General features: G+C 35.0%; 1 protein-coding gene and 2 long non-coding RNA genes across 12 annotated transcripts; 2 read left to right on the forward strand and 1 right to left on the reverse strand.

The window, feature by feature from the left end:
* Positions 1 to 2102: 2102 nt before the first annotated feature.
* On the forward strand, positions 2103 to 2717 carry LOC148693362 (uncharacterized). Its single transcript, XR_015952733.1, has 2 exons — positions 2103 to 2196; positions 2494 to 2717. It is a non-coding gene; the product is annotated as an uncharacterized LOC148693362 (long non-coding RNA).
* Positions 2718 to 8704: 5987 nt separating this feature from the next.
* LOC137728745 (uncharacterized) lies at positions 8705 to 17918 on the forward strand. Of its 5 annotated transcripts, XR_015952728.1 has the most exons (7): positions 8705 to 9042; positions 9360 to 9426; positions 9532 to 9627; positions 9769 to 9834; positions 9953 to 10009; positions 11111 to 11287; positions 16854 to 17918. It is a non-coding gene; the product is annotated as an uncharacterized LOC137728745 (long non-coding RNA). The 5 variants fall into 5 exon arrangements; XR_015952726.1 differs by lacking the exon at positions 16854 to 17918 and having other exon boundaries at positions 11111 to 11483; XR_015952727.1 differs by lacking the exon at positions 16854 to 17918 and having other exon boundaries at positions 11176 to 11483.
* Positions 17919 to 17979: 61 nt separating this feature from the next.
* On the reverse strand, positions 17980 to 23982 carry LOC137728743 (TMV resistance protein N). 6 transcript variants are annotated; one of them, XM_088678708.1, is made up of 9 exons: positions 23652 to 23980; positions 23432 to 23520; positions 22810 to 22922; positions 22117 to 22663; positions 20914 to 22018; positions 20537 to 20815; positions 19109 to 20212; positions 18457 to 19046; positions 17980 to 18293 (listed from the first exon to the last, which is right to left on the reverse strand). In XM_088678708.1, exons 4-8 carry the CDS (start codon positions 22632 to 22634, stop codon positions 18480 to 18482), a joined length of 3573 nt encoding a protein of 1190 aa, XP_088534834.1. In that variant the 5' UTR covers positions 22635 to 22663; positions 22810 to 22922; positions 23432 to 23520; positions 23652 to 23980; the 3' UTR covers positions 17980 to 18293; positions 18457 to 18479. The 6 variants fall into 6 exon arrangements, with proteins under 6 accessions (XP_088534834.1, XP_088534832.1, XP_088534835.1 ...); XM_088678706.1 differs by having other exon boundaries at positions 23093 to 23520; XM_088678709.1 differs by having other exon boundaries at positions 20914 to 22009; positions 23093 to 23982.
* Between the last annotated feature and the right edge of the window lie 253 nt (positions 23983 to 24235).

A 24235-nucleotide genomic window follows, 5' to 3' on the forward strand; every position in this document is an offset into this window, starting at 1 on the left:
TGAGAAAATAAAGGAATGAAATAACTTTTTGAGTACATCGATATATTTTTACATTAAGGGGAATGAGAGTTCGGTTAAGCCATACAATGGGCAAACCTAATTTGGTATTGAATTCGCTATTCATAAGATTTGAACCTAAAACCTCTCGCTTCCAAGTGAAAATGAATACCACCAAACTGTAGTACTGAGTGACAAGAAATGAAAGAACCTAGAAATATGAAAAGTAAGAAGAGGGAACCGGATCAAATGGCACCTTACTTAATATGCTTCCCGATTTTTAGGTATTTGATAACGAATTTTAAAAAATAAATAATGTTTTTTTAAATTCCTTACTAATTAGTAAATACAGGAGAAAATTTACATAATTACATTCAACATGTCGTAAATCCCCTCAGAAGTAGACTACTACTTCCAAAATCAATTTTGTCACTACTAATATAGTTAGTGACATTTCTGTTCAATTTAATTCAAACCCATGATGTAAAGTCTTGTTGTCTATGAAAAAAGAGTTAATTAGATTTAAATGCTCAAAATTTGAATTTTTTTTTATCAAACATTTATGCCTTTTAGAATTTTGATCAAGACGTTTTGGTACATTAGACCACATAAGTATTTTTTTTTTAAATTAAAAATAATAATTGTAATTTTTAAATTAAAATTTTACATATTGATTTCTAAATTTGTTCTTTTAATTAGTTGAGAGAATTTTTTTTATCCTGTCATTTTTTTATTCATGTATTTTAGGAGTTGTGGACTCTTTTGTAGGAGATAATTTTGGTTTTTTCGCTCAACATATTTATCCAATTATCTGTTTTAATTTTTGTTTCCGTTAAAAACATTTTTTTATCCAAAAATTGAAAAAATAATTGAAATGATGGATGCTTAGATTTTTTTGTTTCTTTATTATTTAGTATACTTTTTGTTAGATAATTATTTTGTATACATTTGAATTTGTATATATTGTTGATTAGTGATAATGGTACATTTATTGTTGGTTATCATATATTGGTTTTGTATTGATTGGTACATTTATTTTTAATTTTTGTGTGTACATATCGTTGATTGGTACGTTTAGTTTTAGCTTTTGGTACGTTTTGTTTTAGCTTTCGGTATGTTTAGTTTTAACTTCCGCTACGTTTAGTTTTGTTCTCGTTGATTGATAGGTTTTTTTTTCACGATTCTGTTACGATTGTTTTTGTATACATTATGGATTGTCCCATTTAGTATCATATGGATACGATTAATATTATATATATATATCATTGATTGGTACATTTACTTTTGTTCTTCAACGTTGTTTACTAGTTTGTTTATTTCCGGTTTTAGTAGGTTTGTTTTCATACATATATTTTTTTATTGGTACGTTGTATTATTCTCGATGTTATTTTCTTTTATGAATTACTACAAAAATTTATAAATGGATTACTACAAATATCTTAAATGGTATTTTATTTCTTCATTGAAAGGAAAAAAAAAAAATCAAACGGCAGGGTATTTTATTCCTTAATAAATTGTATATAATCATTTTTTTGTATAATTATCTTAGAGGGAATCAAAGGAGCCAGATTGTGGGAAAAAAATTTGTTTCAATATCTCTGCAATTTTTTCATGACGTGAAGACTTTAGGCCGTGGTAAGATTTGTAATTTTGGTATAAATAAAGGATAAGTATGATGGATGAGACTCCATATTTGTAGGAAAAATATTTAATCAAATCTCTATAACCAACAAATGTGTAATTTATAGAGTTGAAAACTCAGACACATATATCAAAATGTTCCAGGTTTTAATTAGTTTTTTTCGGGCGGTTTGAACGGTTTATCCGGTTAGGTTTGTAGGCTTATTTAGGCCCAAACAACAGTTGTTTAACATATGGCCGAGATCGTTTTGCAACCCATACATCGAAGTCCCCGTTTCTTTGTTCCTATTGGAATTTGCAGCCCATTTTCGGGCGATCCAGCATCTCCGATCTTCGTCGTTACGTTTTCATCTTCTTTTACCTCCTTCCAAGTTCCAAGAATGGCTTCCTGAATCCAGCTCCATTGTCTCCATAGTCAACCTCAAAGATCACAGAATGGAGCTTGCTCTTTCCATCCTCTTCCTCTTTCTCTTTCCATCCTCTTCCTCTTTCTCAACTTCTCCTCTTTTCTTCGTCCTGCTACTGCCGGAGGCGGCCTTCATACTTCCTACCCTCCAGGTCCCCATCTCCTCATCTGTGATATATATATATATATATATATATATGTATGTATATTTGTATGCATTTTATATTATATGTTCATTTGCATCTGTGTTCATTTAGTTTCTTGGTTGTTTTTGGAACTTGAAAATCTATCTGTGATCATAATTAACTACCGTTTGGTTCCTGAGAAATCAAAGGATTTTTTTTTTTTTTTTTTTTTAATTCTAACTGGTGGTTCTCTATCTTAGCTAATGGATTCCTTGATTCAGATGTGGAGAAATTAGTCATTACCAATTCTTTTGTTGTTCACAGGTTGCCCTTGTTGCAAATTATCCATGGGATGGCGCTCAGGATAAAAGTTAATCAATTTACATCCATAAAAGTTCTGCACTGAACCATGCTGATTGATAACTTGATACTAGGGTCTTACTTTTTTGATATGCTGTTGTATATATTTCTCGTTCTTTGTTTTTCATTTGCCTTTTATAAGCTGGAAATCTTGTCCTCTTAATGGAAAAATCTGTCAACCTTTGGCTCTCTTGGAACATCTTTGACAGCAATGGAAAAAGCAAACGATTTGTTTGTTGAAAATTGTCCAGAATAATTGTCTTCCTTCATTTCCATTAGACTTCTTCCGGCTGTATGTTGGCCTCCGTGTGAGTGTAGGTTTTGATCATTATTCATTTTTACCTATGATGCCCAATGTGTTCAGGTTTTTAAAATTTTCTTTTGTAGTGTGAAACAAGCATGGTGATGTCAATAGTAGGTCTTAAAGTGTTACTGTAATGTTATGAACATTGCCGATTACTTCTAATATGTTATGGATTTTCGGATGGTGCCTAACAATATGTGTAAGTTCAAAATAACACTATCCCAGAATTTATGCTAACGCTTATTAATTTTTATTTTGCACATATGCTCGTCTTTTGATCTAATTAAATTACAGGAAAGATTATTTTGCACGTCCAGACGACCAGACATTCCGGTTCTTAGCAAGTGTATATAGTCACTCTCACTTCAATATGTCATTGCGCTGTCTTCAACTAAATAATAGCCCCACAATAATTTATTAGTTTTAAGTTTAAATTTATTGATTAATTTAGTTAAACAACTGTTAGATGTCTTCAAATCTAATTAAACTACGAGGGGGGCTACATTTGACTAGCATGATGCCCCTTGACCAAATTATAGCCTGGTGGGCTTCGTAGAATTATAGTCTGGTCATCGGTTAAATATGGATTTTTGACAAATAATGTCTTTTTTTGCTTTTAGACCTTTAGTCTTCTCCATTAGAGATGACTTACTATTGGATTTAGTGGGTCTGGCTCCTTCTGATTGGGCCCTTTATTTTTACTCAAGCCAATTGATTGGCTGTTGCCACTTAATGCTACGGTTTAGTAGTATTTCTCTTTACTTGTAAGTGAGAGGTTTTATGTTCGTTTATCGCAAAAAATGAATTTTAAACCACATTATTGCTAATCAATTGTGAAGCTTAGTCTATTTTCCTCAACTCTTAGTATAAATAATATCGTTTGTCAAAAAAATAAAATTCATTGGCTGTTTTAATAGCTCAATGTGAAAGCCACTTGATGACGATGTTAAAAGGTAGCAAGCAGCCAATAGTACGAGAAATTTTTCAATGTGACCGGAACACGGGATGATACACTATGTGTTATTATACAAATAGTGAGATATGTGCGTTAAAAAGTTAATAACTTTAAAAATAAAATTTTCCACCACTTATATAAAAATATGTGATATACCACTCGTGTTCCAGTCATAATGAAAAAAAATTTCAATAGTACAAGGCATTGGATGCTTTTCTTTTGGTTCCCATCAGCAAAAGAGAAAATGTAGGAGGTGGATTGTCTGCCCTCCCATTTCCATACTCTCCCCATGCCCTCCTGTTTGTGTGGTCACGGTTAAGTCACGTCAACATTTTATATTCCTATTACTTTTTATTTTATTATTTCTATAAAAAAATTAATATAAAATATTGACGTAACTTAACCGTGACTATATATCATATGAGGGCATGAAGAAAGTATGAAAATGAAAGGATAGACAATCCATCTCTGAAAATGTAAGCCTTTCTCGTTTATGAAAAACAGAGAAAGACAGCTCGGGTTCTTCTATTGGTAGTAGGGGTGTTGGTGACAACATGGTTTAGTGTGGGTCATAGTGTTAGATTGTGAATTATTTTTTTGACAAAAAAAAGAGTTAATATCATCGTTTACCTAAAGTAGGAGCAAAAGAATAAAAAATTTATGGTGGTCTATAGTAAGGTATACTGTTATAACCGTTATACTTTGATATTTATATTTTTAAATAAAAATTTAATTTTTTATGTGAAACGGAAACATGAAAATAATGGTGTGATTAATTTATTACGTGTTATCATGTCATAAAATTAAAATACAACATGAAGTGAGGATAAATTTGAGCCACGCCGCTCTAAAGTTTCGGTGTAATGTAACGAGATGGGATTCCTGCCCAATCTGCATCACTGAACGCCTTCAAGGATAACTCACCCCGAGTATAAGAAATACCAACAGATAACGTACCCTTGAGATATCGCAAGATACGTTTAACGGCTGTGAAGTGAGACACCATGGGAGACTGCATAAATTGACAGACCTGATGAACGGAGAAGGCAATATCGGGGCAAGTAAATGTAAGATATTGCAAGGCACCAACAATGCTCCGATATGCAGTGGGATGGTTATAAGGGGTACCATCATCTTTAAGAAGTCTGTTGTAGGGCAAGCATGGTGTATCATAAGCTTTACAGTCGACCATCTCAACTTTCTCCAAGAGATCCTGTATATACTTTGTCTGGGACAAAAATAAGCCTGGAGAAGTTTTGGTGATCTGAATCCCTAAAAAATAATGAAGCTCGCCCAAGTCTTTGATGTCAAACTCAGTGGTCAAGGATTGAATGACCTGTTGAATAACGATAGAGGAACTCCCAGAGATAATAATATCATCGACATAGAGTAAAAGAATGACAACATCACGTCCAACAACCTTGACAAATAAAGAAGAGTCAGAATATGTAGACTGGAATCCGAGAGAGGGAAGAAAACTTGTGAACCATTCATTCCAGGCGCGAGGAGCCTGTTTCAAACCATACAGGGACTTATGCAGTTTACACACAAAATCAGGCCGAGAATTATCCTCAAAACCCGGTGGTTGAGCCATATAGACTTCTTCATTCAATACTCCATGCAGAAATGCATTCTTGACATCCAACTGGCGAAGAGACCAATTAAAATGAGCTGCCAAGGCTAGGACTACGCGCACAGTGGTTGGCTTAACCACTGGACTAAAGGTCTCCCCATAATCCAAACCAGGCTCTTGACTAAACCCCTTAGCAACCAGGCGAGCCTTATGTCGAGCAATTGAGCCATCGGAATTCTTTTTAAGTTTGAACACCCATTTACACCCAACTAGATTCTTATTGGGGGGTAGAGGAACTAAGCTCCAAGTCTGTTGAGACGCCAAAACCTCCATACAAGAGCTGTCCACTTTCCAATACTCCATTCAAGAGAAAAACCAAAGTTGAAGGCCCATTATTTTCCACCAAAAAAGTGGCAGAGCGACTATGGCATATTTCCATTCCTTGTTGGGACGAGTTATCTTTCTTCTGAGAAAAGATTTCATGTCTCTGTTTTTTTCAAGAGGAAGATAATTATGTCACCCACTATAAAACTTTTCTCATCATTTTTGGAACGAGTCCGCCGTGCATCGAGAACTTCTATAATTTAGGAGTAGGTTCAGGTTCAATCTGTTCAGTTTTTTATAAAATCGAAATTATTGTTTGGTTTGATTTTTTCTTGATTTAACTTAGGTTCCATTTTTTTTTAGTTCCATTCGGTTTTGTTTTATAATTTATATAAAACCTGATTGTTTTTTTTTTTTTTAATCTGAAAAATATCATCAGGAATAGAAAATCAAACTGTGTGGAGGCTTAGCAGCAAACCCAAATAATGTACCGCATGAAACATGTCTGTCCAAAGACACTGACTACAACAATATCTATTAAACTCTACCAAAACAATTGAGGCTAAAATGATCAATTACCCATTTCTGTCCATAATAGGCAGAAAGATAATTGGATCATATGGTTCCACAAAAGAACTCTTCTTTACTGTCAATCACGGCACAGCAATAAATTAAATAATACATCGACGGTATGTACGATGAAAAGTACGAGCTACAATATGATTCTTGATATATTTGTATCGATTGAATTATGTTAATGATAATCACTTTTACAAGAAACTTGACCACACCCTCAGTATCTATGTAAAAGCACAACAATTTGTTTATACAAGTGTATATATCACTATTCTAAAAATCCTCGCCTAGCGCCTCCTAGGCCCCGCCTAGGGGCTAGGTGGTTGGTCACTAGGCACCCGCCTAGGTTGCGACTCACTTAGACAGAAAAATATAACTTTCATTTTGCATTTTATTTATTTTTCAATAAATTGTAAGAGACATGTTGAATACTTGAATGAACACACATTATATGCTTGTTCCCCATGTTTTCATTATGTTCCAATATTTCAAAATATATATGTCATTCTATGTTGTAGTTTTTGATCAAATTATATACATTTTAAATATAAACAGATACTTATTTATACGAAATATAATACATTTATTTAAATTCACCTAAGCCCCGCCTAGCTGCCTAGGTGCTAAGCCTCATCCCACCATCTGACTAGCGCCTTCTTTTAGAATCTTGGTATATATACACAACAACGCACTATCCTCCCGCAAAAGACAAAATTACAAAAACGACATCGTTTTTAGTGTTACTTCGGTTCGGTTCGGTTTTTTATCTATAAAAACAGAAACCAAACTAACCAATTTTTGTTTCGTTCGGTTTTGTATTGATTCAATTTTTTTCGATTTTCGGTTTTTTGAACCATCCCTATTCTAATCTAGTGTAGCCCTGACTCAAGGGCTCGCCAAATTTGTTCCCAGTGCAATTGATAAGGGTTGTCGATTTTTGTAGAAATCTGAAGCCTAAGTAGTATTTGAACAATTGTAATCCAAACTATTTGATGACATATTTATTCATCAAGAGCAGGATCATGTACCCTTCGTTGTACAGAACTTAAATACGAGTTTGTTTGCCCTTCAATGGGAAATTTGGAAAAATAATCAAATAATATTTAAATTAGATGATCAAACCAAGAAAGTAAACAAATGGGCTAATTTTTAGCTATATCTCCTGAAACTCAAAAGTCGCAACTCCTTGAAACTCAAAGTTTGCTCCGCTTTGCCATTTTGATCTCATTTTGTCTCCTAAAACTTGAAGTCGTCTCTACAAAACTCAAAATTCACTCTACATTGTCTTAGATCTGTTAATTTCTTATGTGGGTCATTTTCCTTTTTATTTATTTTTTTATCTCTTCAATTACTTTTAAACTTAATAGTATCTGGTTGTTGAATGTTAAAACATAATTGAGATTTATAATCAAATTTAATGCACATGTGACATAGTATTATTTGGTGTTGGATCTCACATATGTTTTAGGAGCTCGACCAATAAGTTTTAGGGAAAAGAGAGAGTCTACAAGTCAATTTCTGAATGAGGCAGATCAAATTGCGAATAAAAGTCCGGATATAAGTTGAAGCGTACTCGTAAATTTTTGAATGAGGCAGATCAAATTGCGGGCATCATCAGTATACCAAGAACTATCGTCGGAAGATTCACAATTCTCATCAAATAGTTTAACCGACTTTTGGTGCATTCACATTTAAGAAGATGTTTCGACTCCTTCATGCTGTTACAAATAATGCAACAGTTTCTGATCAGTCATCTTCGTCATCATCTGTATTACCATAAAATTTGTTATCAAATTACAAGAACAAGATGTTTCTTCTTCACTTTTGTCTTGTGCATGGGTTTAGCTAGACAAGCTTGAGCGTGATGTTTTTCAGAGCATGTAATGTTGCTCTTTAGCCTTCATCCGCATTCATTTTTTTTCGCTCATCCAAATTGTTTAATGTGATGATGTGCGAACACAAAATATTCATTGAGCCTTACTTTACCTTTGGAGTACTTTCGGAGCTAGTTTGACCAACTTAGAGGTAGGAAGCGGAATCGACTCTTTGATGAACCTAAACATTAAAACATTGACACTATATGCGTGACAATTTCATTCATGATTAGGCTGTGACTCCTACCAAGGCTTGTTTATGAGCACGATATGCAACATTGGATCCTTATCTCTTAATTTAATGTTTACTTATCAGGAATGAGAAAACTTAGAAGTATGAAAATGTAAGAGAAGAGAATCGGCTCAACTAGCCGTCCTAGTCGATATGCTTCCTGATATTTTGATATTTTAAAGAAAGCTTACATTTTTTCAATTCCTTACATATTAGTAAATACAAGAGAAAATTTAAATAATTACATTCGAAATAGACAACTACTTCCAAAATCAATTTTGTCAATACCAAACCTATATAGTTAGTGATACTTATCTTTTATTTAACTCAAGCCCTATAATGTAAAATATTGTTGTTTATTAAAAAATAAAATAAAAATCAACCTATAGAATTTAGTTTGGTTCGGGCTGTTTGAAAAATGGGAAGAGATTCATTTGCAACCCATATGTCGAAGTCCCCGTTACTTTGCTTCCAATGGAATTTGCAGCCCATTTTCCAGCGAGTTCCAACAATGGCTTCCTGAATCCGATTCCGGAGCTCCATCGCCACCATCGTCAACCCCAAAGATCACATCATGAAGCTTGCTCTTTCCATCCTCTTCCTCTCTCTCAGGCTTCTCCTCTTGTCTTCGTCCTGCCACTGCTAGAAGCGGCCTTCACAGTTCCTACCCTCCAGGTCCACATCTCCTCATCTGTCATATACATACATACATACATACATACATACATACATATTTGTATGCATTCTATTTTCATGTGTGTGCATTTAGTTCTATGGGAGTTGAAAAACTGAGATTACAAGAACATGAAGTAAATTGAAAAATTTTCCTTTGATATTTCAGGTACCAAACGGTAGTTAATTATGATCAGATGGATTATCATGCCTGTTGCGTCCTTAAATTCTTTATATTTTAGGTGGATTAGCGCTACTAGGAAAGGAAACTAAATCTTTAAGCATTAAGAATTTAGCTAATTGTAAATTAATGTTGATAGGTTTCGAATTTGGTCCTCGCGCTGGTTCCGGCAGGCAATTGTTTGAAGATAATGAGTCTCAGACGCGGTATTTATCACTAAATTGAAGCTTAGTAGCTTAACAAGAATTATATAATCTAATTTGATATAATTATGTGTTTACTGAAAATGTGAAAAAAAATTGGTGACACAGTGTTGATGTAGCTCAAGGGTACATGACTAATTCTGACCTGGGACAGGCCATTAAGGCGTTCGGCCAAAGATGCAGTAACATTTATACGGCTTACAGGTGATTACTTGGGCTTGTGCATTTTTAACATTTGCCAGATTATAATTTTACCACTTGTTAGTAGAAACAAAACAATCGTATTTGTTAGTAGTAGTTTGAGCTGGATAAATACATGATTTTAATTGTAGGATTTTTGTTTAGGCATCTCATGAGGGATTTTTCGAATGGATTATCAGTTTTGGGAAGAGTGTGAATAGGGTTCCGCTGGTAATCGTTTCACTGAAGTTTCCTCTTTGTTTTTTATCGCTTTAGTTTTATTTATTAGAATAACATCTTGACTAACATCTTATGAAGTTGGTAATGTTTGATGTATTATTGCTTGTAGTGGGTAGTAGCAATTTCTGCTAAGCCCGGGGTGGAAGAGCCTGAAGCTGCATTTAAGGTGAATGTTCTGTTACATACAAAAACAAAAACCAAACAATTTTATTTTTGAATATTAATTTATCCAAATTATATCCAAGCCGCCATTTGGTAAAAACTTTTGAATCCTGAAATTTTAATCCTTCCTATATACAATCAATTTTTTGGAACATGGCAGGATTTTTGAAGGAAGACGCATTAGCGTCCCCCCTTCCCTTCTGTAAATAATAATAACGTAGAAATTATATTTGTTCCATAACCCAGAAATGGTTATTATTCAAAAGAACAGGAACCTGCTTTGATTCCTTCAAGATTAGCACAAATTAGTCCTTGCAGCTGCTTGAAACTGAAATTAACCATAGAGCTGTGTAATAAGGATTCAGGCACCAGTACCTGAAATCTTTTTGCAACAGTAAACGCTGAATAAGGGTCAGAAATTTAATTACATTGATTGCTTATTAGTGGAAGTTAAAAAAGTGCGATATAGCTTCTAGCTTATTGCACCTTTGAATCCAGAAGGGTGCAATACCTGTTTACCACCGAATTGAGTTGATTCTGGTATTGGAGAATATCCATCTGCACTCTTTAGAAAAGTTTTATTCATTCCGCTAGTTCAATTATGTTACTTGTCCCTCAGAAAGGACAGATTCTATCAATTGTATGTGTTTTGAGGGCAGTTTTAGTCACCATTTTTTTGTTACTTTTTCTCTGATCTTGTATGGAAAGAAATAAAGGAAACTGCTACGAGCTACTTATGACCACAAGAAACTTATAATGAAACTGAGAAGCTGTAATATGACAAAGATTGTAATTTATAAGTACACGCCAAAAAATCACTTGCAATTGGATATTTTCATTTCCCTCTTCTTCTTCCTTAAAAAGTTCATTGTTTCTGAATTCCACTGCAACTAATAATATATTATTGTTAGTCTGTCATTTTCCACCTGCCATATTTCGCGTTTACTGTCGAAAACTGAAGTCATGAATTTCACTTTTTGTCGAAAAAGTTTTGCATATTACCCGGATTTCAATTTATTGAGTGTTTGCCTACACTGACGGTGTAGTATTTTTGTATTCTGTGTGCTACTTTAAAAATCTCTTTTGTTCCTTTTCCATTCCCGAGAATGTAAATCGATTGTTACTCGTTCATGCAATTTCAAGTGATAGTTTGAGCATTTTTTGATAAAGATGCTGGGTGCCGCATTACATTGGAAATGTGCATGGAGATGAACCTGTAGGCCGTGAGCTTCTAATTCTACTTGCAAATTGGATATGTGACAACTATTTGAAAGATCCTCTGGTATTTTTCTTTCCTTTTATTGTAGGTGTATGTCTAATTATTGTTCTGTAACTCTTTAGTGTTATACCCTACTTTTCTTTGTAATTTATGGCAATTTTAAGTTACTTCATTCTTACATTTTTGTCTTATTTTCATCTATTTGTTCCTGTTTCGACATATCTGCTTTGCAAATAAAAAAGAAATCTATTTTTGGACACTTCTGGAAGTTTTCCTCTACTTGCTTAGTCATTTGTGAATTTTTTACACTTTGATTGTGATGTGTAAAGACTTGGTTGTCGTTGTAGGATTCATATAGCTGACCCTTCTTAATAGTGTTCTAGGATTCAAATTGTAATATCATTTTTCTTTTCTCTCTTTCGTTTTTTTTTTTTTTTTTTTTTTTTTTTTTTTTTTTTTGGTGTGGAAACAAATTGTAATATCATTGATAAGAATATACTACAAATTTGCATAACTAATATTTTATACAATTTTGTATAAACGTTGGGTACCCAAGTTGTGAAAATTGTTTGAACCCTTTGTTTCCAAGAGCTTAATCATCTCAATCATTTGAATCTGATCATCAGCTGCACCCAAAAATCAAACTCACAAATTTCATAAGAATAATGTTAACTCAGGTTCTACTATTAAGGTATTTAGAGTTGATGATAACAATGATGTGATCAAATAAATACCTGGGAAATGTAGATTTTCAACAGGTTTGCAGTCATTATTAACCAGACAAAATCTCAAAAAATTCACTGAACTTCAACTAAGAACTCATCTGTTATCAACTTCTTTGTGATCCGTAACAACAAAATTTATTAAGATTGCAGTTTATGTAAAAGCCCCAAACTTATTCCATGGCGCTTAGATAGTATTCGTACTACTTCAGGTCCGGCTTTGCCAATTCTTCTCAATCTTATCATGCAATTGCTTCCGCAGCTAACTGAAACGAAATTAATAAATGCGAACCATTACATAAGATATAGCATATGCAATGAGATTGAGTCATTTTAATGTATAGCTAATGAGATTGAGTCTATTGACTACGATGGCGAAGCTCATGAGACAGGGAGAGATTAATTCAATAGTAAGTGGTTAGATAAGTCGATAGTAACTGGCGAAGCACATGAGAACACAATCTCTTACAGGGGGCATGAGCTATGAATCATCCAAATAAGACAACTATAAAACTGAGTGGTACGTATTGGCTATGATCCAATGGTCCACATTACAAGCTCAATATCAAATACTAAATCAATCTTCTTAATGGCCGAGTAATCTGCAAGTGTTTATACATCTACATTCTTATCCACTCGCCTTTCAATAAATATAACCATCTTAATATATAGCTCGTGAGATTGATTCCATTGACACTTTTTAGTTTCTTGTTTCATTTTTATGTTCTTACGCTTCAATTCATAATTTCATTTAATCCGTTGTGCCCTAAAATTATTCAGGTGGAATCCTTTATTTGTTTTATGTTAACCAAAAAGAAAAAAAGAAAAAAAATCGTCATTTACTAGTACGATGGTATGAATGTAAATATCACAAGAGAGAATGCTCTAAAGAATACACTACATATATTTTTATGTTTACATTTTTTTTTTAACAGATAACATTATTTACACTAAGTGGCAATGGACTAATAATAATGTGGTTAAAATTCTCCTTTGGTGAGAATTGAACGTAAGACCTTTCGTTTACAAGTGAAGAGAAATACCACTAGACCATAATACTAAGTTGCATATTCACATTTTTTTGTACAAAATAATTTATATCATTTTATCATAAATATTACTATTGTTTCTAGTCAATGATAATTTGATAACTGTTTCATTTTCAGTTTCTTAGTTATCAACGCATGAAAACTCATCCAACATTCATTGAATTAAGATTATCACTAGAAGAAAAATACAAGTACGTATAAAGGGTTTACATTGTAAATCTACCCCAAGGGAATCGAATCGACCCCTCCCTTAAGAACTCTGGAACGATAGGACAAAGACAAAAGAGGCTCCATCATGAAGGAATATATTACGTATCGTCTTAGTTCTAACAATTTACTAATTATATAATTAAGGGAATTGGTGGTCGTTTGTTTGCGAATCAATACGAGAAGCTGACTCAATACCAGTAGATGAACTGTGTCATTATTTTAACAAAGTTGATTAACAATGCAATCAAAGAATAATTAACCATTGAGAACGATCTAGATCATGCATATTGACATGCAATGCATTAGGTGTTGGTAAAGTAGCCTTACACGTGTCCAGAGTTTTTGACATTTCTCGGTTGGCCATCTTGATGTTGATGACCTCTAACTAAAGCCAAACCTCAGTGGTTTGAAAAAGAGTGGATGGCTGAAGATAACACTGTGCATGATGCAGTGGCTGACGAATTAACTTCATTCTTTGCAAGCAAGAGCAATTGTTGGATTAACTCAAATTTGATGGCTACATTCAATTGGGTGAGGGTTGGGAGGAGGCTACAATATTTTAGACTAAATATAATTTGTCACTTCTAACTCTCTAGATTCAATTCAATAGTTTTCATAAGAGATTGGTCAAGATCACCTCTAGTCCTCAAGACCTATGGCAGAAGCAAGAGGTCTTCAAAGAGCTTTTGTGTAATAAAATTTCCCTGTCACATTTTATTAGTATCTAAGGTAAAATCTCACTTAATCATTCATTGATCTTATCTTCTTTTTTCAACCGGTCATATCTAATCTATAGTTGATAACAATATAAGGAAATATTTTGTCACTTCTGACTCTAAATTCTATTCAACATTTGTCACAAAAGGTTGGTCAACATTGCTCCAGTCCTCAAGACCTATAGCAAAAGTAAGCATGGAAGCAGAAGAAGAGGTCTTCAAAGTAGTTTTGTGTAATAAAGCTTCTAGGTCGCATTTCATTGGTCTCTAAGGCCAAGTTTTGCTTAATCATTCATCGATCTTATCTTCTTTCTTCAATCAATCATATCTGATTCGTAACTGGTAACAACACAAGAAAATGTTTTTTCACTTCTGACTTTCTAGATTCAATTCAACAGTTGTCATAAGAGGTTGGTCTACATTGCCTCCGGTCCTCAAGACCTAAATTGATGTTTACTACGCCACAAGCAGCCTCTCTACTAAACCTCTCCATTGTATTTCCTTATTATTGTTATGATGTTGTGCAAGTGAAGTATTCCTTGAGCGTTACTTTGAGTACTTGATACTTAGAGAGTTAGAGGTAGGAAAACCGAATCGACCCTTTGATGAGCCTAAACATTAAAACATTGGCCCTATAAACGTGACATTTTCACTTAGGATTAGGCCATGACTCCTACCAAGGCTCGTTCATAAACATAATATGCAACATTGGATCCATATAATTCTTAATTCAATATTTACTTATCAAAAATGAGAAAATGAAGGAACAAAAGAACTTAAAAAATATAAAAAGTAAGGAACGGGAATCGGATCAACTAGCCCCCTAGTTGATATGCTTCCTTATTTTCAAGTATTTGACAACCAATTTAAAGAAATATTATTCCGAGTTTTTACGAGTTGGTAAATACAAGAGAACATTTAGATAATTACTTCCAAAATCATTCGACAGCTACTAACTGCCCATAGAAATAGACAACTACTTCCAAAATCATTTTATCACTAATCATTTTGTCACTACTAATATCGTTTTGTCACATTTTTCTTCAAATTTAATCCAAATCCTATAATAGTCACTTAGTACTATGGTCTAATGGTGTTCTTCTTCACTTGTAAGTGAGAGGTCTTAGGTTTGATTCTCGTCAAAGGAGAATTTGAATCACATTATTGCTAGCCTATTGTGAAACTTAGCATACTCTCTCTATTAGTGTAGACAATATCGTTGTTACAAAAAAAAAAAAAAAAAAAAAAAAAAAAATCAAACCCTATAATGTAATACATTGTTGTAAATGGGCCGAGATCCATTTGCAACCCATAGCTCGAAGTACCAGTTACCTTGATTCCATTGGAATTTGCAGCCCATTTTCCCGCGATCCAGTACGACAACTAGTGGCAAGCCACGGTTATCCACCTCTTCTAAGGGCCTGGAATAATCACAGAGGTATTTCAACTTTTTCCTAGCTACAGTCAAGCAAACTCACCAGTTTGGAGCCTTGAACCCGAGACCTCCCGGTTTTTTGTATTTTGAGAGCTGAAATTTGCGCCCTTACCATTGGGGCACTTGATGTGGTTGATTAATTTTGATTATTCAATGAACCAAATTCAATAAAAAATAGTGATATGAAACCAAACTAGTCTTTTTTTTTTTTTTTTGAACTTTTATCTTGAAATCTCTCGATCTTGAAATCCTAAATCCGCCACTGACTTCCTGAATCCAGCTCCATCGTCTCCATCGTTTCCATGGTCAACCTCAAAGATCACAAAATGGAGCTTGCTCCATCCTCTTCCTCTCGCAGCTTCTCCTCTTTTCTTCGTCAAGCCACTGCTAGAGGTGGCCTTCACAGTTCCTAGTCTCCAGGTCCCCATCTTCTCATATGTAGTGTGTGTGTGTATATATATATATATATGTTTGTATGCATTTTATGTGTATGTGTGTGTATTTGCATCTGTGTTCATTTAGTTTTCTGGTTGTTTTTGGAAGTTGAAAAACTGAGATTACAAGAACAAGTTGAAATTTTTTCCTTTGATTTCTCAGGAACCAAACGGTAGTTAATTATGATCAAATAGATTATAATGCCTATTACTTTCTTAATTTTTTACAGTCTAGGTGGATTAGCGCTACTAGAAAAAGGAAACTAAATCTTTAAGCATTAAGAATTTAGCTAATTGTAAGTTAAATGTTGATAGGTTTCGAATTTGGTCGTCGCGCTGGTTCCGGCAGGCAATTGTTTGAAGATAACGAGTCTCAGACGCGGTATTTATCATTGAATTTGAAGATTAGTAGCTTAAAATGAATCTTCTTTCTTGAGAAAACTGCCGCTCAAGAATTTAGTGCTTTGCAGCGCTACGGTACCTACCTGGAGCCTTGTTCCTTATCATCCCATCATGAATCTTCTTCCAAACTAGTGGGTATTCAAGATAAAACGACATGCATATGGTTCGATCGAGAGACATAAGGCGAGGTTATGGCCAATGGTTTTCATCAAAAACCAGGGATTGGCTGCAACGAGACTTTTAGTCCTGTTGTAAAGCACAATTCGGCTTGTGCTTGGTTTGACAGTGTCAAAGAAGGGGCGTGTAAGGCTGTTGGACATCTAGAATGCTTTCTTGCATGGTTATCTCACTGAGGAAATTTATCTGAAACAACCAGCGGGTTTCATTGACAAGCAGTACCTACACCATGTTTGCAAGTTGCAGCGCAGTTTATATGGGTTAAAACAAGCACCAAGAGCTTGGTTTCAGAGATTTCTGATTTCTTGCTTCAATTGGGATTTCAAGAATTCAAGTGTGATTATTCTTTGTTTGCGTTTAATCAAAGAGGAGTTAATCAAAGAGGAGTATATAGAATCCAAGTGTGATTATTCTTTGTTTGTGTTTAATCAATGAGGAGTATATCTCACATTACTAATCTATGTGGATGATATGTTGCTCACAGGAAACAACACTTATCAAATGGTTCGGTTGATAAAGAGATTGGGCACTTTATTTTCCATGAAGGACTTGGGTCCTCTCAACTACTTCCAAGGTGTTGAAGTAACTTGCTCTGGTGATCAAATGCATTAAATTTACCAATGCCAAGCCAATCTCAACTCCAGTTTCTTCTGGACAAAAACTGAGTGCTTTGGGGATTGAATTATACCAAAGTGTTGGAGGTGCCCTACATTATTTGACCATTACGAGACCTGATCTTTCTTATGTTGTGAACCAAGTGCGTCAGTCCTTGCTTTCGCCCAACAACACTCATTGGATGGCAGTTAAGAGGATCCTACGTTATTTGAAGGCTACCTATGATCAGGGTCTTGTTTATAAACCTGGAGGTGTACAATTGACTGCTTTCTCTGATTCAGATTATATAGAGAACCTAGACACACGCCATTCAACTGGAGGCTTCTGTGTATACTTGGGTAAAAATTAATGTTGTGGAGTTCGAAGAAACAGAAAACGGTTTCCAGGTCTAGCACCAAAGCTGAATATAAGCAGCTTGCATACACTGCCGCTGAGTTGCCTTGGTTATGTTCGTTGTTTAGGGACATACATTAGAATCTTCTAAGATAACAGATTTGGTGTGATAATTTGTCTTCCATTGCCTTAGCATCCAATCCAGTTTTCCACTCAAGAACCAAGCACTTAGAAGTTGATTATCATTATGTCAGGGAGAAGGTGACTTGAGGTGAGCTACTAGTGAATTTTATTTGTTCACAAGATCAAATTGATGATTTGTTCACGATGGGTTATCTTCATCTCGATTTAAACTGCTGGTGTCCAACCTTCCAGTTGTGCTACGATCTGTCAGCTTGCCAGAGGACGTTAGATCAAGTCAGACCTCTAGTTTCCAATCATACTCTCAGGTTTGTTATTTGTGTGATTCATCCTTATCTCAACAGAAGTCTGTTAGGTCTGGGATTATTTGAATATTTCTTAGCTGAGTTAATTAGTATGATTTGCTTTTGACATAATAAAAATTAGTATGATTTGCTATTTTGAAGTTTAAACTTCAAAACTACCGAGTAAATAGGGTTTTGAAAGGGTATGCAAATTCAGCTGAAAACCCACCAATGATCTCAGGCAAAATACTCTCAATGCTTAGTTTTTGCATCACCAAAGCCAAGTTTTAATCAAACCAAAGTTGTTGAGCAAAACGTGTTGTTTCCTTAGTACAAAATCAGACAGAAACAAATCAATTTTTGCCAGAGTACAGAAGTTTGAATTCAACCCCTGGCGTACATGTTAACGCTAATGAAGTCTTCAGAAAGCGGACCTTAAGATCAGGACTGACAGAGCAGCCCCCATGGCGTCGCGAGTTTCCAAGGTACCCACTTGCTGCATTGGGCTAGATGATCAGATTGTTAATCAATCTTCTTAATGCCCAAGTAATCTGCAAAAGTGTTTACACGTCAACATTCTTATCCACTCGCCTTTTGGTAAATATAGCCATCTTAATATATAGGTCGAGAGATTGATTATATTGACTAAGATATTGAAACAAAAAATAATTTTGATGACAATTAAGCTGATGTGATTAATCGATGGTTACTTACATGCAATTTTTGTGACATGGTGACTAATTACAATGCCTTTTGCGAATTTGTTCTGTATCGTTGAAGCTAGCACTTTCAAGTCCACTTGGAGCTGCCTCGTCACGATATTCGCATGTTCGTTTCAGTAGTTTTTTATTGAGTTCTTTCAAATCTTGCTCGTACACTAAACGAGCCCCACACTTCTTCACCTTATACAAGTTTGCTTTTAGGTCTTCCCCATACCCATCACCAAAGTCAATTCCGAATAAAAACTGTACCTGATGACAATCTTCACGAGGCAAACAATATTGACGAGGAAAATAAAATACCCAAAGGTTTTTTGACACAATAGGCAATAATTCAGTCCCAATGTATTCTGGGCCAAGTTTTTCAGGGCTAACAAGTTCCACTGAACAGTGAATTCTGAAACAATACCAACGAGGAAGCTCCACATTTAGTATAATAGGGTCTTGGTATTGAAAAACACAGAAGGCAATCCCAAGCCAGTTGGTACATGATGGTGGAGGAAGCTCCACATTTATTGAATGTCCCACACTCTGATTATCGAACCACTTTGGAATTTCACTTCCAGGGATAAGAATTTTCGATCCCTGTAGCAGAAGAAAGATCAATTATTTAGAGAGAGAGAGAGAGAGAGAGAGAGAGAGAGAACCTGAATGACAGATTTTAGAATCCTATTAATCAAGTCTTCATCTGGAACCAATGCAATGCAATTCCGGCAAGTGACACTAGCATCATACAAATTGAATGCACCTGAAAACCTTCGTAAGGAAGTGCAATTGTCCAGCTTTACTCTTAATCCTCTGTTTGATGGAAGAGGTGGCAATTTTTGAAGGCTTTTACACCCCTCCAGATCAAGATCCCTAAGCTTAGAAAGGTGTCTAATGCTTTCAGGTAGACTGACTAAATTATTTCTGTTGAGATACAATGTTGTCAATAAGGACAAGCAGCCAATATCATCAGGGATATCCCCCTCCTGGAGATTACAATCACATAGATCTAAGTATGTCAAAGAGCACAAACGATTTAGAGAAGACAACACCAAACGCCAACAAGGAGGAGGATCAGGGCGACTCTTTTCAAGTCCAAATAAGCGGTGAAGGCCCCACCCATCCCTTGCTTTATCATCTAATCCACAACCGACTATGAAATCACTTCTCGAAACCCTGTCATAATTTCTCGTAAACACTAGACCTTTGAGATTTTTCATACCCACAAGTGGCTCTGTCATAGTGGGTCCCACTTCAAGCCTCCATAAGTGATCCATGTCTCCTAGGAGTTTGTCAATCTTTGAGCATCCAATCACATCGAGATGGTAAAGAGACTTCAAATTACAAAGAGCCCTTGGAAGGTACAAGAGATTTTTGCATTTCCGTAGAAACAAATACCTAAGCCCAACCGCATGTCCAATTGATGAAGGTATTTTCTTGATTGCAGTCTTGTTTAACACGAGCATGTATAAATTATTCATCTGCTCCCCAAATTCTGGAATCTTTTTCACATTTGAGCAGCCACCAAGAATGAAATGTACAAGAGAATCCATTTCAACCTTACTTGGAAGGCTCTTAATGCTTTCACAGCCACCAAGACACAAAACTTTAAGTCTTTTGAGGACTGCAATAGACGGATGTATCTCAACTAAATTCTTACAAGCGGAAAGATGCAACTCCTCAAGATTTGCAAGACCACTGAAATCTGGGGTACTCTTCAATTTATTGGAGTAGCTAAGATTGATATGTTTCAAGTTGGGCAAATCCTGTACAACACCACCGATAAGGTTCAGACCATATACTTAGCTTCCACAATCTTAAAGTTTACTCAAAATAATAAATAAATAAATATATGATTATTTTGTAAATTAAATAGCATTTATTCTCAATGAATATGGAAGAAATTTAGGACCTTTGGGATTGTGCAATAAAAATTGTCACACGTTCCTTGTTTTAAAAACTCAAGAAAAATTAAATAACACGTCTATTATTTTAAAAAATAATGTGTTAAAATATTATTGGACAAAATCAAAAAGTGAGTATTGACTAGTGAGTAACCAATATTATCCTTTGTTCATAACTACTCTTACCACTTTTCCCTCCCAAACACGAACAAGATTGCTATTATGCATCTCAAGTTTAGCAAGCAAGTGCGGGCGAAAGCTGGTTGGAAGAAAATTAGAAGGATACCAACTCCAATTTATAATTCTCAAGGAACATGGAAGAAATTTGGGGCCTGAAGAAAATATCAAATTATCGAATTCCAAAAACCTCAGTCCATCCATCTTTGAGAAGGCTTCACAATTCCACTGGCGTACCTCTTCTAGTTTGAGCAGGAGTAAGGATATGGCTTCAATTGCTCTTGTTCCCTAACAATTAAGGAATAAAGGATGAATTAATTTCATATAACAATATTAGTGTCAAAAGAAATCAAATCTTCATCCAAACTTGGTATTTAACTTCTTACCGTATTCCTCGTGAATATATGATCAATGTCATTGTAAAGCCATAACCTACTGCGTTGACCAGGCTCTTTAGACTCGTGAACAATAACTGTCCATGCCATTTCTTGAATCAAATCATGCATCCGTATGTATTTTTCATGATCTTGATAGATGAGAGATCTTTCAATTAGTACATCTATCATAATCCTACTAGAAATTCCAAAAGAATTATCTAGCATTTTAATTACTTCCTTCTTGTACTTCCCTTTATGGAAACATGCAACATCGAGAAAAATTCTCTTCTCCCACTCTTCTAGTCCATCATAACTTATTTTAAGTTTATCAAAAATTGTTGGATTAGGAATTTTTGACAGATTATCCCACACACTATTCCAAGTGTCTAGCCTTCTCTTAAACAATGCCGACCCCAAAGTTTCAAGAGCTAATGGAAGTCCTCCAGCATAATTAATGAAATACGTTGTCAGTTCCCAAAACCCATCCTCAGGCAGATTTTTCTTAAAGGCATGTAGGCTAAACAGTTCAAGAGCTGCGCCTTTATCTAACACTTCGACATTATGACATAATGCTATGTCATGCTGGACTAGTAGACGTTCATTTCTAGTTGTAATGATAATTCTACTTCCTATGCCAAACCAATCTTCCTTTCCAGCTAGTACTTGTAGTTGGTTTATGTGATCCACTTCATCAAGTACAAGAAGAACCTTTTTGTTCCGTAAGCATCTCTTGGTGTAATTGATTCCCCATTGTTGCGTAAGAATCTTTTCTTTCAACATCGGTGAAACAAGTGTTTTTTGAAGACGAATTAGAGTAGGGTCTGTTTCAGAAGCCTCTCTAACGTTTTCAAGAAAGCAGTGAACTTCAAAATGATGGAAGATTCTATCATAAACAAGCTTAGCAAGGGTTGTCTTACCAATGCCACCCATCCCCGTTATCCCTATAAAGCGAACATCATTGACATCATGAGCTAACAACGAACTCAGTTGCTCAAGACCAAAATTAACCCCCACTAATTCCTGTGAGGGATCTAACAACGGGAATGTAGCTTGCACTTTCCTCCACACACTTTTGACGAGTTGTTGTATAATCTCACTTTCACTCCTTTCACTCCTACATGGTATGAAATAACCAATCAAAAAACACATAAATGAAGCATTCAATTTTGACTACTAAGACATGGGAAATTAAACTTGTTCATGCATACTTACTTAGATAGCTTATAGTGCCAACCACAAATTTTGGACACTTTTTTTAGATCAGCTTTCCATTGGACCACCTTCATTTTATCCTCGGTACTGCTTGAATTTTCTTCATGCTTCGAGAAGGCTTCGCCAAAACATCCCCGTTGATTTCCAACGTCAGATGGATCTGTCTCATAAAAGACCGGCAGAATAGAGTTCCTGGCTTCCATGCACTTAAGGATGGTTGTAAGTTCCTTCAAGCACCATTTGGAAGAAGCATAGTTTGGTGAGAGAACAACGATTGCAATTTGCGATTTGTAGATCACACTTGGGAGCTCAGAAGGAATACTTGTACCTCCTTCAAGCTCTCGATCGTCCATGAAAGTCGTAATTCCTTGGCGATTGCACAACTCATGGTATAAATGGGATACAAAACCCTTGCGGGTGTCTACACCCCTGAAACTCAAAAACACATCATACTTCCATCGAGGAGCTGATTCATTCAAAACACAAGATGCCGAGGCTCTTTGGGTGCTTAATGCCATCGAAAAAAGGCAGTTGATGTAAATCGGTACTGCAAACATGAAACAATAATTGGATGAACAAGTAAAAAGATAGAAGATCAATGTTTTAAATTTTTTTTTTTTTTAAATTGAAACTTCAAATCTTCTTTTGGTAATTTACAAGATGCAATTTTTATTCGTAACTACAGGTACTTACTGCGGTTAGATATTCGACTTCATGTCAACACATATTTGATAATTTGATTTCATCTTAAGTCCCTGATAACTCAATTTAAGTCGTTGAATCTTATCCAGTTACCGGAAGAGGGGCTGTGCAAACAAAAACTGTAGTCAATGAACAAGTACAACAAAAATGAGCAGTGAAAAGAAAATAGGAACTTTAAGTCTTGTTTTGGTAATTGAAAATGTATATTAAGCAAATGAGATCAAGGACTCAGAGAAACCAGAAAAAACAAAATACTGGATCAACACAAACTTACACAGGCAGAGAAAGGTGACAATGGCAAAGAACGAAGCAGAAAAATCACACTGAAAATTCTCATAGAAAAGTTGTAGCAAAAGAGGAAATTGAGAGAGGAGGAAAGGAAACAAATGGGAAAGAGATGGACAGCCGAGTACTACTTCTACTGGTAGTGGTGGTGGGGACCACACGGTCTAGTCTTGGTGATAGACTGATAGTAGCAGATGGTAAATTATTTCGTCAAGTTAGTATGACTGTTTACCTAAGTAGGAGTAAAAGAAGGGTGACTTATGGTTACATTTGGAGTATCTCATACTTTATTGTAAATTATTTAACAGTTAAATGAGCTGAGCCATACCTTCCTTTAATCAAATTAAATTACAAGTCCACTGCATGAAACCGCTCATATTGGTTTCATTTGATTGATTTGAATGTTTCACCACATAGCTTGTAAAATAAAAAAAAATGTTTCATAAAGATAAACTTCGATTAAAAGGAAGAATAAATACTAATTTAGTGAGAACGTCAGCGATCAAACATTGTCATCTAGTATTGAGCCAAAGATAAGTTGGAAGGACCTAGCAAGCAGCTCCATCACCATCAGCCAACATTTCTGATCAACACCATCACACAAGCCATCAAGTAACAAAACAAATTAAACTCTCAACAGTAAACGTTATATATGGGAAAGAAAGAATGAATTATATGAAAACAAAACGCTAAGACAGCGATGTAATCAATCTATTATGTGTTGTCATACTACAAAGTTAAAACCAATGTGAGGTGGCAATATATAGAGAGCAACACCGCTATAATGATTCTGTGCAATGTAAATCTCCCTCAAAGAAGCAACAAAGAAATTCCCATGCAAGAGCTATCCAGTTTCCAATACTTGTTAAAGAGGAAAAGCTGAAGGATAAACATTAAACAGATGTACTGCCAAAGTGAAAGGAGAAGGATTTTCCAGAAAAGAAAAAGGTGGAATACTAACTATGAGAAATTATCAGGAAGCTTCCTTATGGGGACGTGTTATGTTTCTTTACCTTTTCTCACCCAAAGCGATTGGATGCAAGACTTTTGACTTCTCTGTAAGTTCCCAGCTTTCTTATCAGAATACATATTCATGTCTCTTTGATTATGTGCCGTTAATTCGTTTGTTACC

The sequence above is a fragment of the Pyrus communis genome, chromosome 10, assembly GCF_041283825.1.
Source record: "Pyrus communis isolate YQ-2024b chromosome 10, ASM4128382v1, whole genome shotgun sequence".
Taxonomy (NCBI): domain Eukaryota; kingdom Viridiplantae; phylum Streptophyta; class Magnoliopsida; order Rosales; family Rosaceae; genus Pyrus; species Pyrus communis.

Excerpts from the sequence above, each read along its gene's own strand:
- LOC137728743 (XM_068467499.2), bottom strand. The coding sequence starts at position 22,634 with ATGGCATTAAGCACCCAAAGAGCCTCGGCATCTTGTGTTTTGAATGAA. Across the intron at positions 20,816-20,913 it reads ATATATTCACGAGGAATACG|GGAACAAGAGCAATTGAAGC; the intron begins GTAAGAAGTTAA and ends CTTAATTGTTAG. Across the intron at positions 19,047-19,108 it reads TTCTAAAATCTGTCATTCAG|GGATCGAAAATTCTTATCCC; the intron begins GTTCTCTCTCTC and ends CTTCTGCTACAG.